The sequence below is a fragment of the Barbus barbus genome, assembly GCF_936440315.1.
Source record: "Barbus barbus genome assembly, chromosome: 4".
Classification (NCBI taxonomy): Eukaryota; Metazoa; Chordata; class Actinopteri; order Cypriniformes; family Cyprinidae; genus Barbus; species Barbus barbus.
Genome location: NC_136732.1, coordinates 28659875 through 28677706, shown reverse-complemented (window position 1 = coordinate 28677706; position 17832 = coordinate 28659875). Strand labels below are relative to the sequence as shown.

The following is a 17832-nucleotide window of genomic DNA, read 5'->3' as shown; positions in this document are numbered from 1 at the left end:
ATGATATATATCCATAGAAAGAATTCCTTAGATAAAAATTTGATATTGAGGAAAACTTTTGTCAATTTTGTGAAACTGAGATTGAAAGCACTAAGCACATTTTTTTTTCAACTGTGCCCTTTCCAAGTTATTTTGGTCTCACTTGAATAACACAATGTCATGTGTCTATATTTATGTTAATCTAATCTTTACTATAATCAACTTAAGTTTGGAGTACTTAAAGACTGTATGCAACACTACTTGATTGACAACCTTCTTTGTTGTGCAAAGTGTTTTATTCACAAGTGTAGATTTTTGAAAACCACCCCTTTCCCTCACTTCATAAATGAACTTACACTTAGTAATAAGGCTATTACATGATCTCATTTTTTTCAATGAGTTTAGTGACTCATAGTATCTTAAAACCTGCAAAATTATGTGCATGCATTATTATATATTTTTAAATATTTAATTTAATTCAGATTTAACCACTGCCATGCAATGTAACTTATAGTTGTGTCTGCCTGTTGTATTTGCAACTGTGTATTTTGATATTTCTTACTTTTGTTCACTTAACGCCTGTTATGTTTGTACCTTTTTTGATTTTCAATAAAAACTAAAAAAATACCGTTCCGTAGAGATGAATAATGTGATTCATTTAACATATGCACACCAGAACCCTTCACAGTAAATATTTCTTCGTGTAATTTGTTTTTGGACTTGTATCTGGGACCAGTATTTATTTACAATATTTGTGATACTTGTAAATAGACATTACAAATGGAAGTGCTGAAAATCTGTTGTTTGCTACGGTCTTTATTTTAAAGAATATATTTTAGTCATTGTAATGATTCTTTTTTTTTTTTAAGAATTATAATCACTTTAAGAATTACCATTGAGAATTGTTTTTCATAAAAGTTTGTTGTCCGTGTTTGTAATTTTTATTCGTTTTTTTTTTTTCTAAACGTCCTTATTTGTTCATTTTTATTTCACTTTTAGTGTAGTACATCAATTATCAAAAAATTAAAATAAGAAATTTTACCTTGGCAAGTAGCTAAAATAAAGTTTACTTTCATATTTTGAGTTAATATTTAATTTTCTTCACTATAAGAAAACATACAAACTAAGGGTTGATCAACACCGGCATATCGTTTATTGATTTTCTCCAAAAGTGTGTACAAAAACAAATGAGAGAGAAAAAAAAAAAAAAAAAAAAAATGAAACAAGACTGTGGGAAGTGAAAAAAAAAAAAAAAAAAAAAAAAGCTAAATCACATTTTATTATAAATTCTCTATAGCAGTTGAACTGGAGGGCTGATAAAAGTACTTAGACAAAAATAAACCTGATGGGGGACAAAACAGACAAGTAAAGAGCCAAGACCTCCTTCTGCTTTAAGGCCACCTTGTTCCACTGATCAAGTTTTAGATATAGAGTAATACACTTTGCGTACATTTATCTCGTCTCACTCAACGCATGCGGACAGAGTAAACAGCATTTAAAAATAATCTTTTGCAACCTTCAATATCCATGCATTTACTAAAGACACTCACACATTTCAAGAACTACAAATCCATCAGAAAAGAAGAAAGAGTGTACCTTTTCCTGTTTGTTCTGTAGTTTATAAAAGAAAGTGAGTGTTTGCAGGATATTGTGTCATTTGTACCTAGGTGCACTGCGTGCAAACACAACTAACAATCGACGCAAACAGTGATTTGTGTCTGTGAAAAGTTTTCCAAAATTAAAAGCACATTTGGACAGAAACGAAAATGCATTGGAATGAAGACCAAATCATTTACAGAGAGCGAGTTAGAAAGTTATGACATTTTAAAAAGATGATGATTTTAAGAAGCTGAAAACAATGTGTTCTTAAAAATGATTCAACGCAAAAAAAGCAACTAAAATGATAAGGCTTAATATGAAAATATTACTTCCGTTCATGCCAGGAGCTTTCGATAATTCATCTAAACCTCGCAATGCATTTCAATTTCACAGTCATCTTAAATATATACACACACTGGGTCTTTTGTGGTGTTCAAGTTGTTGAAAATGTTTGGATGATTTTCAATGGCTTAGCAAGTCTAAGTGGAGAATCTCCTCAAACGTACAGGCAAAAGGCCATTGCACTGCAAGGCAGATGAGACATTTGCAAACACAACATGCCATTATCATGGGCCTAAAACTAAAAGGCAAAACTATCTACAGACCACTTCCTTATGGCATTTAACAAATACAGGCTTATCAGAACAGCTTTACCGTGTTACACTAGAAAACCAAAAAAGCAACAGTATTAAAACATAGAGGAGTTTCATTCATTAAAAGAAACATGATGGCATTAATGAGGTTTGTACACAAATACATGAACCTCTGGAGAGGTCACAGCTTATGGCCACAGTGACAATTCACAAGTCACAGTTTCATGCTGACATGTGCATATAAACCTGGGATGGAAGTGTTCATTTAGATGTACAGCACCCCCTTCCTGCTCAACCTCCAATTGCTTGTTGATTTAGAGTGTAAAAATGATTAATTTAGTGAACAACAGCTTTTAACAACGAACACTAGGGGTGACACTGCTGGATCATTGAGACCCATCCGTATTCCTGAGCAATGCTTCCGAGCCACACGGTTACGCATGTGCTCAAAGTCCCACAAAACCTCATCACAGAGAAGCCTACAGGAAACAGCCAAAAACTATGCAATGACAGGAAGTGGTGGAGTGGGGAGGCAATGGTGCAAAGCATCATAAATGGAATTTCCTCTAAGACCTAGTTCCCTGTGAATCTCTTAATTTTGTTGTACAAGCTTGGTCCCATGCAGCAAGGCATAAGTACAGTACAGTGCATCACGGTACATTCACTCAGTTTAGAGGTACTTATGTACAAATGCCTTTACAAGAAATCACTGAGCAACAATATATAAAAAAATATGATGTGCAGTCTGCTGAAAAACACTCAGATGTTGACTAAAATGAGATATACAAGGAATATTTATGTTTGATAAAATGAGCATAGTTATCACTAGATAAGGGATATCCCCCAAAACACTAGAGGGCGCCAGAAATGGCTGATATAAGACTGCGACTAAGTTTCAGCAAGTGTAATTCTCAATTTGTAATCAAATTCATTTTAGAGTGGTACATATTCAGTAAATATTATCTGAGCAAATATTGTGTTTACAGCTACATTTGGTAAAAGACACTCAGGCTATAAGAATGATATTGTCTGATTGGATCACAGATTTGACAGGATCTGTCAAATACCAATTCTTAATGTCAAAAGATGATAAGACGAGGATGAAAAAGAATGAAAAGTAAGGGGGATGTAAACTCAAGTGAGTTCTTTACAGTACAGTGTAGCCTGTAGATTCACAGATAAAATACCCTGCGCCAGCAAAGCAGACAATTAAAAAAAAAAAAAAAAAAAAAAAAAAGACAGTTTTCCCATTTTAAGGAACACTGTTAAACCATTTAGTTTGAAAACAGTACAGATTGCTGTAACTGAAGTGAGGGACATATATCAATTCTAAAACAAAACATTCAAGTTCACTTTGTACATAAAAGATTGCTGAATAATCTTGATGCAACACCCCAGAATCTTTACCTGAGTGTATAATCTAAACCATCTTGAAACCTTTCACAACAGAAAAACAACTGATACTAGTACTGCCAAACAGGACCGTAATGACGCTAATAAGTGAATCATCCTACCTATAGGGACACAAAGAGTTTGTTCACAATCAACTAACTGTTAACTCCACAACACTACAAAAACAAAATAATAATTCAAACACAAAATAACACTTTCTAAAGCTAACTAAAAATTAAAACTACGCAGAGAAGAAAGGCTGGGAGGACAAAAAATTAAATAAACAAACAAAAGGGAAGCTAATCCACCCTATCACATTGTGGTATATCTTTGATTGTGTTGTGATATCATGAGAATCCTGGATCAACTGCTTGTGTGCTTGAAATGAGTGTGTGTTTGTGTGGAAGCATGTGTGTATTGATGTGGGCAGAGTATATAAAGGGTCATCATCATTGGCTAGGGAGGGGAAAGGTGCTTTGGAAATCACTGAGGATTATGGTGTCTTGGTGATGCTCTCTGCATCCTTGGAGGCCCAGAGCTCCTTGTGCTGCTTGCGCCCGAAGCCCTCGTCGTAGTTCCCTTTACTCTTGAAGAGCTGCTGGAAGTGTGGTTTGCAGTAGAACTCCCCCTGAAGCGCTGCATAGGACCCCAGACTGCAGAAGCCAAGAGATAACATTAGAAATACATAAAAAAATAATACATGTCACCGCATTAAATTGACAAATCAAGTGATGGAAGCTTTTTTTTTTATACATAACATTACAAACGTCTTTACTGATCCAAATAAATGCTGTTCTTTTGAGCTTTCTATTAATCAGAGCACCCTGAGAAAAAAAATAAAATAATATAATTTTCCTCAAATCAGCAAATCAGAATGATTTCTGTAGGATCATGTGACGCTGAAGACTGGAGCAATGGCTGCTGAGAATTCAGCTTTGCATCACAGGAATAAATTGCTTTTTAAAATATATTCAAATAGAAAACAATTATTTTGAATTATAATAATATTCCACAATATTACTGCTTGCACTGTATTTTTGATCAGATACATTCACTCTTGGTGAGCAAAAGGATTTCTCACAAAAGAAGACTTCTTTCAGTTTACAACCCATGTTTCACTGCTCTAGTTTTTGGTGTTTTCTCAGGCTGTGCTGGGGAGGAAGTGACTAACCTGAGTTTGGTGTTGCAATGCTTGCAGCAGAAGCATGTGGTGTGGAAGATGAGGTTGTTGGCCACCAATCTCTCCATCGGATACACGGTTTTCTCACATGATGCACACGTCTCTTTCGGTGTCTTGAAACTGAAAGACTGGTGGGAAACGCAAGCAAAGACATTGGTTTTCAATCAAAGAGCGGATCAAAATATAACAATGACTTCAGAATAAGACATAAATACTTATATTAAAGTACTTTAATTAGTTTTGAAGCTTTATTTTTCCTTATAAGCATCTATCCTTAGTACAAATCTTAGTCATATTCTAGATAAGTAACAAAATCTAATACCATTACATATTTTCAACTTAATGCATTATTAAAATGCATTTCATCTTTTACTTATGAAATGTATTATAAAATATGTATAAAGATAATAAATCATGTTCACAACCCCATGGAGGAACAAAACAGATTGCGTTACTTCATAAAACTAGTACCAGAGGGAGTGCTGGGTATGGTTGAAAAAAAAATAAGAAAAGACAAGAAGGATGTGAACATAAAGAGATGTACCTTAGAACGCTGAACGGGCTTGTCATCAGACGCGTTCCTGTTGTCCTGGAAACAAAACCAAAAAAAGAAAATGAAGCCAGTGGTCCTAAGACAGGTTACTCATAGCAACAGAGCCTCGTGAACACCACAGCATAATCCCACCGTCATCCATCCACCATCACCACTGTTCTTTGAACCTGACACACTCCAAAAATGTTCCTGCAGTACCTCCTATATCCCTCCATCTGGCCATATGCTCTTACAAGCACCTTTTGTCTGTGTACCTACACACACAAATGCATGAAAGGGATCAACGAAGCCTAAGCCCGGTGAGCGTTTCAAACTGGATCACCCTTTGAAATAAAGACCCTGCTCACACATTCTTTCGGTTTCAGCCGGTCTACAGCTAAAATATGACATTACATAACAGAAGCCATGTCCCACGGTCAACTCTGCACCAAATATTCGAAACAGCTGCCAACCTGAACAGGCCACCATATTACGCACAGGAGAGATTGGAAACTTAAGAACCAAGTGTTTACGAAAGATTTCAGACAAAATGCTAATGACAGGGTCCAGGTTTGGGACACACCTGCACAACACTGAAGCAGCAACAGAGGTTTCTGAAAACAGACCCACAGAGAGTCTAAAATGTTTTTAATGCAGTGCAGTATAAGAGTCATCTGCTGAGCTGACAGGTTTTTATGTAACTGCTCAGGTCTGTCAGAAAGCCAAGAGCAGATCTCCACCTCCACTACAGCATCTATACTTGTCTCTTTCGTGGAAATCTAGAGCTTAAATCGCACACAGATCTGCTGGTATAACGGCTCACACTCATGCCCACTGTTGTTGCATCTCTTAAAAAAAAAAAAAAAAACATTCATAAATAAAAATAGGGAAAAGTTTATTTGCTTGGCTCAGACAGGCAGCGCAAGTATCAGTAATGACCATTATATCACATCAGACATTCAATAACACCACTTTTCACAAATTACAGCCATTAACGAGAGGGACTTCATGCTCTCACTCACATACTATCAAAGACCGGAAATGAGATTACAAGCTCTCAGCCTCAACATGATAATATTTGCTTAAAAACAGAATCAGACAAGAATGTTATCAGCAAAAAAAAAAAGATTGTGATTTTAACAGTAAAAGACTGCAAAAATGCTACAATCCTGTTAATTGTTTAACAGTAAGTTTCTGTACTATATACAGCAAATAACTGCACTTACATTTAACTAGGGCTGCCACTAACGACTATTTTTATTTCAATTAATCTATCTAAACGATTAATTTCCCACAAAAAAAAAAAAAAAACAATTTTACTTAAGAATATTTTATTAAACCAAATAAAATCCAAGTTTCTATGAAATCCTTTTTTAAAGCAAAAGTAAAGTGCAACAGAGTGCAAGAAGCAAGTGTCCATCTCAGTCCAAATCACTGAAATCAAAGTTCAGTATTATAGTGTGAGAATGACAACATATCCATGTGTTCTAGTCTACTAATAATAGAAATTATCATCAAAACACACTTTAAGGAGTATTTACCAAAAATATTATTCATCAGAATTTAAGTTGAAAAATGTAAATGTGCAGTATTTCTGAAAAATACTTTGTTTAATATAAAATCAATTAATTGGAGATGCCTTTTATTATTAAAATTTAATGGAACAATTAAAATGGAATCCAGAAAATAATGGAAAACAGAATTTGGTGTAAACAAACTGTAAAACTCAATTAATTAGACAGGCTTTTTGATATAAAAAAAAAAATTAAATAAAACTGAATTTGGAAATAAAACGGATTTCATAGGGCCCTATAATTATAATTTTTTTTGTAGTAATAAAAATGGATTTAAGTGAATAGCTTTTAAAATGACTTAAAGTACATATATAATAGCAATGATGCAATAATAATTAGTTCAAATAAAATATCAAAAGCAAGAAATCGTATGGTTTTATTGAACAAAACTTAAAATGCATAATGTATTATAAACAATAGAGCTAATGTAGATTACGCATTACAACAAAGGCTGTTTTTACACATTACTGTTTAATATTGACCAAGCAGCATTTAATTCAAATGTCCACTTAATCTTTAATATTCGTCCATTTCTTTAGGACAGAAATGCTATAGTCGCTGTAATTAAATTAATATGTGGACAAACCGTGTAAACTCAGAGTGAGTCTTTGAGCTTTTATTTTGAAATCACGATGTATTCTCCTGTGTTTGTGTAGATTTATAAATTATTTACCTTACAAATCCTCCTGAATCACCAAATATTTTCCTTAATCATTTGCTTAGGATTAACCATCTAATTTTTCAATGTGAAATCAAGCTATTTTGTGATTCGTTAACTGCAATAGAATAATTAACTAGAAGAATAATAAAGTGCAGTAAGTTTAATTATTTAATTAAGAACTTTTAAATTCTTTCAAACACACACCACCAACATTTTTGTTTTCATTCCATGGTGTGAAAATTTTTGAAAACGGAATAAAAAGTAACTGTTCTGCATTTGCATAGACATTTCAAAGTGTTGCAAAAGGAAGTATAATGTGTGTCTGCATCAGCTTGTGAAGTGTTTTATTGTACAATGTAGTCATCCCCTGGTCAATAAAGAAAGAGCCATTTACTATGTATTACCCAATGCTATGCAGTAAAACGAGAAGCCAACATGATTAAGCTTTATCTGATAAAGTCACAACACACCCTGAGTGCAAGACAACCCTCAGCCCACTTCCTGTTTCAGAGAGTTTGTGTAACACGTTTGTTTCAGAGCCATTGCCAGAGAAATGTACATTGTGTGCATTTAGCATGAATATCAAAAACACCATTTACATTTAAAGAAACTGTGGAAAAGGAGCCTTACAATTCTATTCCTAATATTTCTACTACTACAAAAAATACGTTTTAGACACTTTCTGTCTTCTAGTTAGCAAAAGTGCAATAAAATGATGCCACAAACGATTACATCCAAAGCAAAGATGCTTGGGTCAATCACAGTTGAAATGGTGGCAAAAACGGGATTAGAGATGTGTGAGCGCATTAATACACACACAACAGAAGCACACAAAGCAATGGAGCCGGGTACTATCTCAGCTTGTGCCGTCTGTCCCTTTTTGCCTTATTTGTACATAAGACGAAGAAAAACACACTCTCTCAACACACACATGCAGATAGCACTGCTGCCCAACCCTCTGCACTGTGGCAGGAAGGAGTGATAACACATCTTCTTCCTGTGCTCTGCTCTGATGCGATGCACTTTATGATGATGAGGTCCAATTCGCCCTCCCTAGAGACCCTCAAAAATCAGTCATCAGATGACATGCACACTGAGACAGCTTTAGTGCTGTATATATGCCATATGCAGTCATAAGACCCTGAAGATCACTGCATTCGAGTTCACATTACCAGCTCTTCTGGGTTTCACAATGACACTCTCAGAAAAAAAAAAAAACACCATGTTCTCTTTAAAGTTCAACCTTGTTTCAAAAACACTACCTTGCATGTGAATGTCACAAGAAAAGAAATACAATCAGGCCATTAAATATAAAGTGATCATTAAAGTGTGGAATCTAACAATGTCGCAGTGTTTTAAATATTTTTTTCAGGGCCTGTTAATACTGTTAAAAGGCATTTTAGATACAGCCATATAATAATTAAAGAAAAAACTGTTGCACCTCAAACATGGCACTGTGCATGAGTGATTTTACCACAGATGAGTATTTTTATGCATGATATGAAGCACAATGAAGATACAAATCTTCAAAGAAAAAGTAAAAAATACATTTGAACAATATTTTAAATAACAACATTTAAGATAATTGCCAATTACAACATTAAAATAAATATTTTTAAAAATTACATTAATAATAATAATAATAATAATAATAATAATAATAATAATAATAATAATACATCAAGTTTGAGATAACTGGCCATCACAACAGTTAAGTCACAGAAGTTACAACAACTTCCAGAACTTTTAGAAATGGAAAAATCCACTTTTTAAATTCTGAATGACGACAATTTTTTTTCTGATAAGTGACATTAGAGCCGATGTCAGAAAACCTTGTGCTCCTTTCAAATGCTAAAAGTTCAGACTACACTAGGGATGCACGATATTATCGGACTGATATCGAAATCGGCCGATAATGACTTTAAATGTAAATATCGGCATCGGCCTGACATGCAAAATTATGCCGATATGTCTTGCCGATAAGGGGAAGGGGTTAACTCGCATGTGCTCAGGGTGTGCTAGCGATTAGATCACGTCAGCAATGTGGCTCATTCTTGAAGCAAAGTTTTGTCTGAATGATGAATAGATTGACTGTTTTGGATCGCTGCATTTAATGTGTGAAGTAGGGATGGGGCCGATCCGATCCAGTATCGGTATCGGGTTCCGATACCAGCTTAATTAACGGATCGGAAATTTCCGATCCAACCAGGAGAAATGTCCGATCCAGAGTTATGTTTTTTTTTTTTTTTTTTTTTTTTTTAAATGCTTTATTTGAACATTCAGTTTACAATGTAAAATAATAAACTAAAAACACAACAATAATTAGTACGAATAACAAAAATATTAAAATAGTGAAAGAACACACTTCAACAATATCAACGCACAAAACCGATCCAGAGTTATGTCTACAATGCTGTCTGCTGAAATGACGTGTCTGTGACGTGGGCTAGGTGACGTGTCTGTGCTCCAATGAGACACTGAGAGAGATGACACGCCTCCTTTCAGGAAATCCTCTGCAGTTTGCAGGTAGCAGTTTAAGCATTGAGCGCCATACAACATGTCCGCTGTGTGGAAATATTTTACGGTCGAAACGCCGCAAAGTAAGACAGCAACGTGCAATGTTTGCAAAGCCGTTGTTCCAAGAGGTTACCTCCGCCGCGACGTTCAACACTACAAATGTAATTAAACACCTGAAAAAGCACCACTCGAGAGAGCACGAGGACTTTTTAACCAGGGGGGAGAAAGAAGAGAAGAGCCGCCAAGAATCACTTCTGGAATCATTCAAAAAGCAAAGTAAACTTCCAGCTAGGGTGACCAGACGTCCCGAAAAATTCGGGACAGTTCCGAAATCTAAGCTGCTGTCCCGAATTCCGAATCCCGCTCTAATTGTCCCGAAAATTATACTGAAGCAAAGTCTTAAATAGTTATTGTCTGATAAAACATAAAAAACTGTCCGTGGAGCGAGGTTGAGTCATCCTGCAGCCTGGCAACCAGCCCCAGCCGGCTGCGTTGGTCAGTCACTTTCGTTTGAAATTCATTATCTTTATTATTCATTAAATATAGATAATGGTCTGGTTCCTCAAAAAGAACCTGCCAATGTTTAAGTGAGATTTGTTGAAAACCATGTCACTCCCTCAGTCATTTGACTTTTTATTTTATTTTCAAGAATAGTTACACAGACTCTGGGGTTAAGCTTATCCAGGTCACCTTCAATGCCAAACCTCCCATGCTTGAATTGTGCCGTTCAGATGCACACTCTTATTGATAGTGTTTGTGTAAGATGTTTACAGTACACTTATTGCACTTTTATTCAAAATGTTTAACATTTGAAAACCTTATTTTGTTGCTGCTACACAAGCAAGAATTTACTGAATTTATGTTGATCAGATGCACATTGTTCTATTGATAGTGTGAATATTTATTTTTTATTTCAAATATTTGATATTTGAAAACCTTTTTTTATGCTACAAGAGTCAGTGTACTTAATTTGTGTTGATCGGATGAAGCAGCCCTTTGTATTATTTGGAGAGTGGTTGTATGGAAGTTTAACCTTTTATTTCATGTTTGACACTTTAAAACTGTGTTGCTGCCTAGTGGTGATTTATATCTGTGATGTTTAATTCATATGACAGGGTTTGTTTCTTTGATGGTGTATATTGCACTAGTATCTAGTAATCCTGTCTTGAAATTTAAATAAATATCCATTTAAACCCTTAAAGTTGCATATTTGTTTTCAGGATGGGATTTCTGCCGTTTTCTAACCTCATACTTACCTCAAGTTGCTTTTTGGGACATACATAGACTTGCTTGTAGAGAAGTTTATTACAGCCTCATAAAATCAACAATAATGATAATAATCATAGTGATATTAAAGCAAATAGAGCTCTGGTATCGGAATAGTATCGGTATCGGCAGATATCCAAATTCAGGTATCGGAATCGGATCGGAAGTGAAAAAATGTGGATCGGTGCATCCCTAGTGTGAAGGCATGTACAGAATGACGCGTTCGGTGTGGGATAGAGTAAACAGTTATAGCACAAGCAGGGGCAGCAGTGACAGCCTCCCCCAGGTCCTAATGACCGTTCGGTAACGAGTTTTAATCTGTAGAGGGCACTGTTGGCCTACTTCTAATTAAATTAAAAGTAAAATAGCCTACACAAATAACATTTAGACTGTGTTTCTGATTAAATAAAGCAGTCATTGATGTAATTAAATAAGTATGTTTTGATTTAATGGTCAGAAGCTATAGCTTACATGAAAAAAAAAAAAAAAAAACCACAAACATGACACTTGTAAATTAAATAATTCTATATATAATGATTTATTCATTAATGTGTAACGTTTTATTTTTTAAACGAATCATGAGCTCTAAAAGATTTTCAGAATTTTTACAACTTTTGTTTTAGACCATCTACAAATGTTAAATCTTAAAATAAAATATTAGGGTTAACACTGCATCTTTCTGGGGGAAAAAAAATGCAGCGATTGATATAGCTGATTTATATTTATTTTCAAAGCTTCAATGTACTGTTAAAAAACCTTTATTATTTTTTATTTAATTCTAATAAATAAGTTCTTGTTAAAAACTAACCAAAATTAATAATATTTTGCTTAAAATTTCTGCACAGGAGAGACTTGGTGTTGTTTCCAAACAAAAGGAAATATATCGGTATCGATATCGGCCAAGATGAGTTGAAAAATATCGGCATATCGAATATCGGCAGAATTCCAATATCGTGCATCCCTAGACTACACAGAACAAAAGAAAGTGAGGTAGAGAGAGTGCAAGACAGGGCAAGCTAAACATCAACCCAAATTTTTACAGCCAACCAGATGGGCTGTGGGCCATTCAGTGACCCAGGCTAATATGTATACATATTTGAACCTTTGCTCCCCTCTCAGACACTGACAGATTTGTGATGCCTACCATTACCAAAGGTCAGCATTTTACGCTCTCCCACAGCCACACACTGAGCACACACAACATTCACTCTCCATTACACTCTTCCTCTGTAGTACTGGACTGCAGACGCTCTTTTAATCTCATTAGCTGGACAAAATCCCATCAGCTGCTCCCCATGGGTCCAGACAGCCAGGGGAATAAGCAGGAGTTCAGTGGACTGAGGAGGCAACAACCATCATGTGGTCATCAACCCACGCAACCCCTGTTCACCTTGTGTCTAATGCATCTTGTGATCTGGAATGCACAGACAGAACCATTACATTTGTGGTACCACTGCAAATTGCCCACAGAGTATCTGGCTCAACGTGCAGTGCCATGCATTTTAGACAACAGTTAATAATGGGTGTAAACGGCAATCTGTTTTGGGCGACCACTTGTGGATGGATCCTCTGGAATATTAGGTAAAAACAGGCCAACCTAGACATGGAGTGAATGATTTGGCTGACGTCCCCTTTGCCACAATCTGCCGAGCTAATAATTCTTAAAGAACAAGAGAAATGAGTCAGATTTAGAAGACAAAACTCCTTTTGTCAAGATTCCTGGCAACACAGATAAGATGTTCATGCAGAAACCCTGAGGGAGTCTGGCTGGGCTCCATGAATGAGAAGCAATGTTTTAAAAGACGCTGGAAGGCACATTTTTGCAAAACTCAAGCTATGATTGATCTCCCTGTAAGTAGAAAACCAAAATGAGCCTTCAGGCAGCAAAACGCATACATTCATTTACCAGTTGACACATTAGGGTTAGTCGTCCTCCACTAGTGCCAATCAATAAGTAATTTTCCAAAAGATTCCATTATTTGGTGTATTTCTCCACTGCAATGCATTGCTTACTTTCGGTTTAGATAAATAACTCACAGGAGATATACAACAGAAAGCAAATACTCAAAGCATTGCTACCAATTACTCTTGTATCTAGATATATGACGGTTGTATATGTTTTAAATGAAAGCTTCAGTTTGGCTTATTTTTACCTCATGTTTTGTTTCGTGCCATCGTTAGACCTAAGTGCTTTTCCAATCATTATAGTGCTCATTTTCATAAGTCAGAGCTGACTGAATTCGTGCTGAATCACCCTGTGTCGGAAAGAATGATTGCGTGAAAGTATTTGCATGAGGATGCAGAAAATGCTAATGTTTAAACACTTCTAAAGAAGAACGTGAAATGCGTTGAGCTGCAGACAGAAGCTGATGCTGGAGTTTACACACGGATGTGAAACTGTAAATGTGTTTAGGCAGAAAAAAAATCTGAAGAGGACGGTACAGGATGTTTTAAAGAGAAGGCTTGTGGGCAGGGTTGCAGAGGAACAGTCTAATGTTTCATTTGACTCCAGAGTATACCTTTGACCAAGAGAAAGGGCATGGTGTAAAATTTCACCGAAGTGGCGCCACTAGAACACAACTGCAAAAATAATTATTTTCAAACACGTTTTAAAACGAATCTCCCCCCATTTTCTGTAACTTCAGTTTATGTTTGCTACACTTCACAAAACGCTTGCAAAAATGAGCAGAAAACCACTGGATCTTTACTTAGAACGGTACTGCTAGGACACATCCCTTTTTTGAATCCTATCAAACATGTTCAGACAGTTCGAAACTTGATCTAGGCACTTCGTGGTACTTCACAAAAAGCCATCAGCATCTAGCATACCGTGATCTTATCACAAGGAAGGGAGTGCATTTTGCGATCAGAAATCAAAGCATACACAGAAGAACTGCCAAGAGACATTGCTCTTTTCAATGGAATTTGACAAACATGGTAGAGATGGCAAACCTCTTCTCCTTTGCCCTTTCACAGGACATTTCACAGATAGGAAAACCATTTTAGCACACACACACACACACACAAAATCTGCAACAAAAGAGCCCCTATATGAAGATTAGAAGTGTTCAATATGTCTCAAATTGGGTTAAACTCAATGCCGGTAAGGGCTTGACAGGCCAAACATACTTAACACCCAAAACACCTGCATTAACATAATAAAAAGTACATAATACATCACAAATACATATATGAACCAATCTTGAAGTCACAGACAGACTGCTGGAACACCACAGATAACCACTGCATCGACTACAGCTAGTCACTCAGTGGAAAGTTCTATTTAGGCCTATGGAGCAAGCCTAATTTCTTCTCTTTCTCCATATAAGGAGACCGTTTTTGCAAGGAAAAAAAGGGTTCCATTATCACTCTGCAGAGGCTGTCCCAGAGTCCTTGTTGGCATAATTTCATTAGTATGGAGATCTAAGAATAGTCAAGAGACTAAGAGTAGACCATGGACTAGAACCTCGGTGTGTGACATTCAGCTCAAACAGGAACATCACTGACGCACAGCATGCAAAAACACTGTACAAAAGAAAACACTGCATTTGATGGTAGACTTGAACAAACTTGAATGAATAAACACACCTAGGTGGTCATTAAATTATTTTATATTCTTAAGATGAGAATTAGAAAAAAAACATCCACTATTCTTGGGGCCTCCCAAATAAGTTACAATGTTTTGAAACACCCGGAATGACATCCCTCCACGTTCGTTTCTGACAACTGGACAGTTGACGCCGCAGGCTGTCATCTCCACATGAATAATCTGTGTATACAATCTTCAGGGCTTAGTTTCATCTGAAAACCCGAGGGCCTCTGCCGTCTGCTCTTAACTTCAGCGTACAACAGAGATTGACACCTCTAATGAAAGAAGCCATCATTAAAAAGCAACACTCTGAAAGAGATCACATTCAAGTTTATTTGTACCATTTGCTTGAGCATTCGCAATCTCTCAAGCACATCATTTGTAAAACAGGAATTTTCCTTGTGCTGCTGATTGCCCAATGGAGCCAATTTAACTGAGAAAGTACATATGTTTGATCAGACAATCCACTGGCAGATGGTGATCCCTAACCGCCAAAACAAAGTGCCACTATCACTAATGACAGCAACGAACAGCCCGAAAGAAATGGGAGCTTTAAAGACCATAGATACACACATTTAAGCTTTAGTGGTTGAGTAGAATTGCTAAAAATAAATCATCATACAACAGTTCCACAAATATAATTCAGTAGTGATATTTACCGTAAAATTGTGATGTTTCACTCTGGAGTATGCAGAATGGAATTGGGGCAAGTTTTTCAAAGTGGAACTCAAAGCATCTACATATTCTCACACACAAGCTTTTTGCGTATTTTTTTTGTTTTGTTTGTTTTTTTTTCTCAATGTGTGGATAGTGAGAAATTCCCTGTCGCTGAAGTCCACACATACGCTATCCCAAACCAGGAACATGCAAAACTTAATTGTAATTTTAGAACTATTTTCGTTGTACAAAATAACTGGCAAATTAAAGATGCTCAATAATATTCAGGCTATTAGAACTTGCTTTCATGTTGTAATAATAAATATCATCTCAACTGTGATTACCTGCAGTTTCAGGTCTACTACAGAATCAGTGTGATATTTCTTGCATCATCAAAATAACCATCCAAAACTGGCCAATATACATTTGTTCCCATTATTATTGTGTGCATATATGGTTTCAGCCAGCTAATGCTGGGCAGGAGTTAAACAAACATGTTACCATGACAGCATTAGGCTGAGATTCCCATGTAAAAAGCATTTACATAAATTTCCACATAAAACCTGTGCCTAGTCACTGTTTTCCATTATACAACGACAAAAAGAAAGGATGTTTGTCTATATGAAAGCAGCCTAGAGTTTAGGGTACATTTGGGTTGAGTAACGTAATGAATGTCAACATCTCAATTAATAATGTCACAAACAGGATGTGAAACCTGAATACACTACAAGTCACTTTGGATAAACGTGTCTGCCAAATGATGAATAAACCTCTCCTCAGACAGGAGAAAAGATGCATTAGACACAGACAGGCTGGGCTACGCAATTTTATGTAATGAAGCATCATATAACGGCAAACATGCTCGGTTACACTGGGAGGAAGTACGAAAAATTTATTTAAAAAAAAAACGTCTAAGTTTACCGGTCCAGCTTTCCGTGAACTAAACTGGGTCGACGAAAACCAGGTGTCAAAACCAGAAGGCTTTGTTTTCGGTCTAAATTCATCTGGAAACCCGCATCCTCAAGAAGGCACACATGACAGCCTTGGACCCGGAGACCTAGCCTCCCACAACATAGGTCTGATTAGTATTCATATTCTGTATCCAATCTTAAAGCTCACATAAATACAGCTCTACAATAAGCAAATCATCCGATTTGATGGATCACTGCAACACTAGTAAGTCTGAGTCCAGTACCCCACAGTTAGCTCTTGATAGCTCTCTAGCTAGCGGACTGCACCTCACCACAATAGACGACGAGGGGGTCGCTGGGTTCACTGGCTGCAGAGAAACTCACCATCTGGGTCTCCTTATCAGTCTGCTGAAGAGAAAGGTGATGAGAGATCTGCTGCCCTGTCCGGTCCACTCGGTTGAAATCTCATTCGTTTCTTCCGCTGGAATAAACGATTAACTTCTCCGACTGAGTTTAAATGAAACGTACCAGCAGCACACGCTGTGATCATTCGAGCCGTCCACAGAGCTTGACGTGCTTTCCCCCACCTCTCTTTTCAACGGACGCTCTCTCTCTTCATCACGCCTTTTTTTATTCAGCAGGATGTCGCACGCGATTGGACGAAGCTCGTGCCGCGTCCTCGCGCTCTCCTCCCGCCTTTAGGTACATTTTCTGAGGAGACTCTTGCGAGAAATAGCCATATTACCTCATGGATTCCTAATTCCTCGCCTCTGTTTCTTTCCCGCTGTCTTTATTCAGTCATTAGTGACTAATATGTGAGGTAAGTAAGAAGCATCCGGGCTAATTCGTTTTTAGCCATCGACATCGTAATGTATATGATTTAGCTTTTACTGACATCTCTACAACGCAATCGTTATTGATGGAATATTTTACCAAAGACCATTGAATACTTTGATTTTATACTCACCGACCGGCATGTCGTTCCAGTATGGCCTGTATTTCTTTTCTTCTTTGCAGCACTCCAGTGGGAGAAATAAGTATTCAACACTTGAACAAATATTTTATTAAACACATTTCCAGTGCAGCAATTCACATTAAATTTTGACCAGATGTTGGTATTAACTCAAGAAATCTACACAGAGAAAAAATATTAAATATTATAATCCATAAAGTTATATTTAATGAAGTGAAATAGGAGAAGAAAAAAGTATTTAACACACAAAGAAAAAGCAGTACACCAAGGCCACACAACAGCTGATTTCACTAATTAGTTCAAACTCCTATTTGTGCAAATTAGAATCAGCCAGGTTATTGCAGGTTAATCAGTTAGAAAAAGCCTTACCCACCTCTGAATGCAAGTATACAAACATCTCATGATGGAG

The 17832-nt window shown here is 36.4% G+C and overlaps 1 protein-coding gene across 1 annotated transcript; it reads right to left on the bottom strand.

Annotated features, from left to right (window-relative positions):
- Positions 1 to 845: 845 nt before the first annotated feature.
- LOC306868984 (LIM domain-containing protein 2-like) lies at positions 846 to 17222 on the bottom strand. The gene is made up of 4 exons (XM_079415500.1): positions 16835 to 17222; positions 5288 to 5332; positions 4735 to 4871; positions 846 to 4216 (listed from the first exon to the last, which is right to left on the bottom strand). The coding sequence occupies exons 1-4, from the start codon at positions 16835 to 16837 to the stop codon at positions 4057 to 4059; spliced, it is 345 nt and encodes a 114-aa protein (XP_079271626.1). The 5' UTR covers positions 16838 to 17222; the 3' UTR covers positions 846 to 4056.
- Between the last annotated feature and the right edge of the window lie 610 nt (positions 17223 to 17832).

Coding starts and splice junctions, on each gene's coding strand:
- LOC306868984 (XM_079415500.1), bottom strand. Junction 4,872..5,287: donor AGCCCGTTCAGCGTTCTAAG/GTACATCTCTTT, acceptor GTTTCCCACCAG/TCTTTCAGTTTCAAGACACC. Junction 4,217..4,734: donor CATTGCAACACCAAACTCAG/GTTAGTCACTTC, acceptor TGGCTTCTGCAG/TCTGGGGTCCTATGCAGCGC.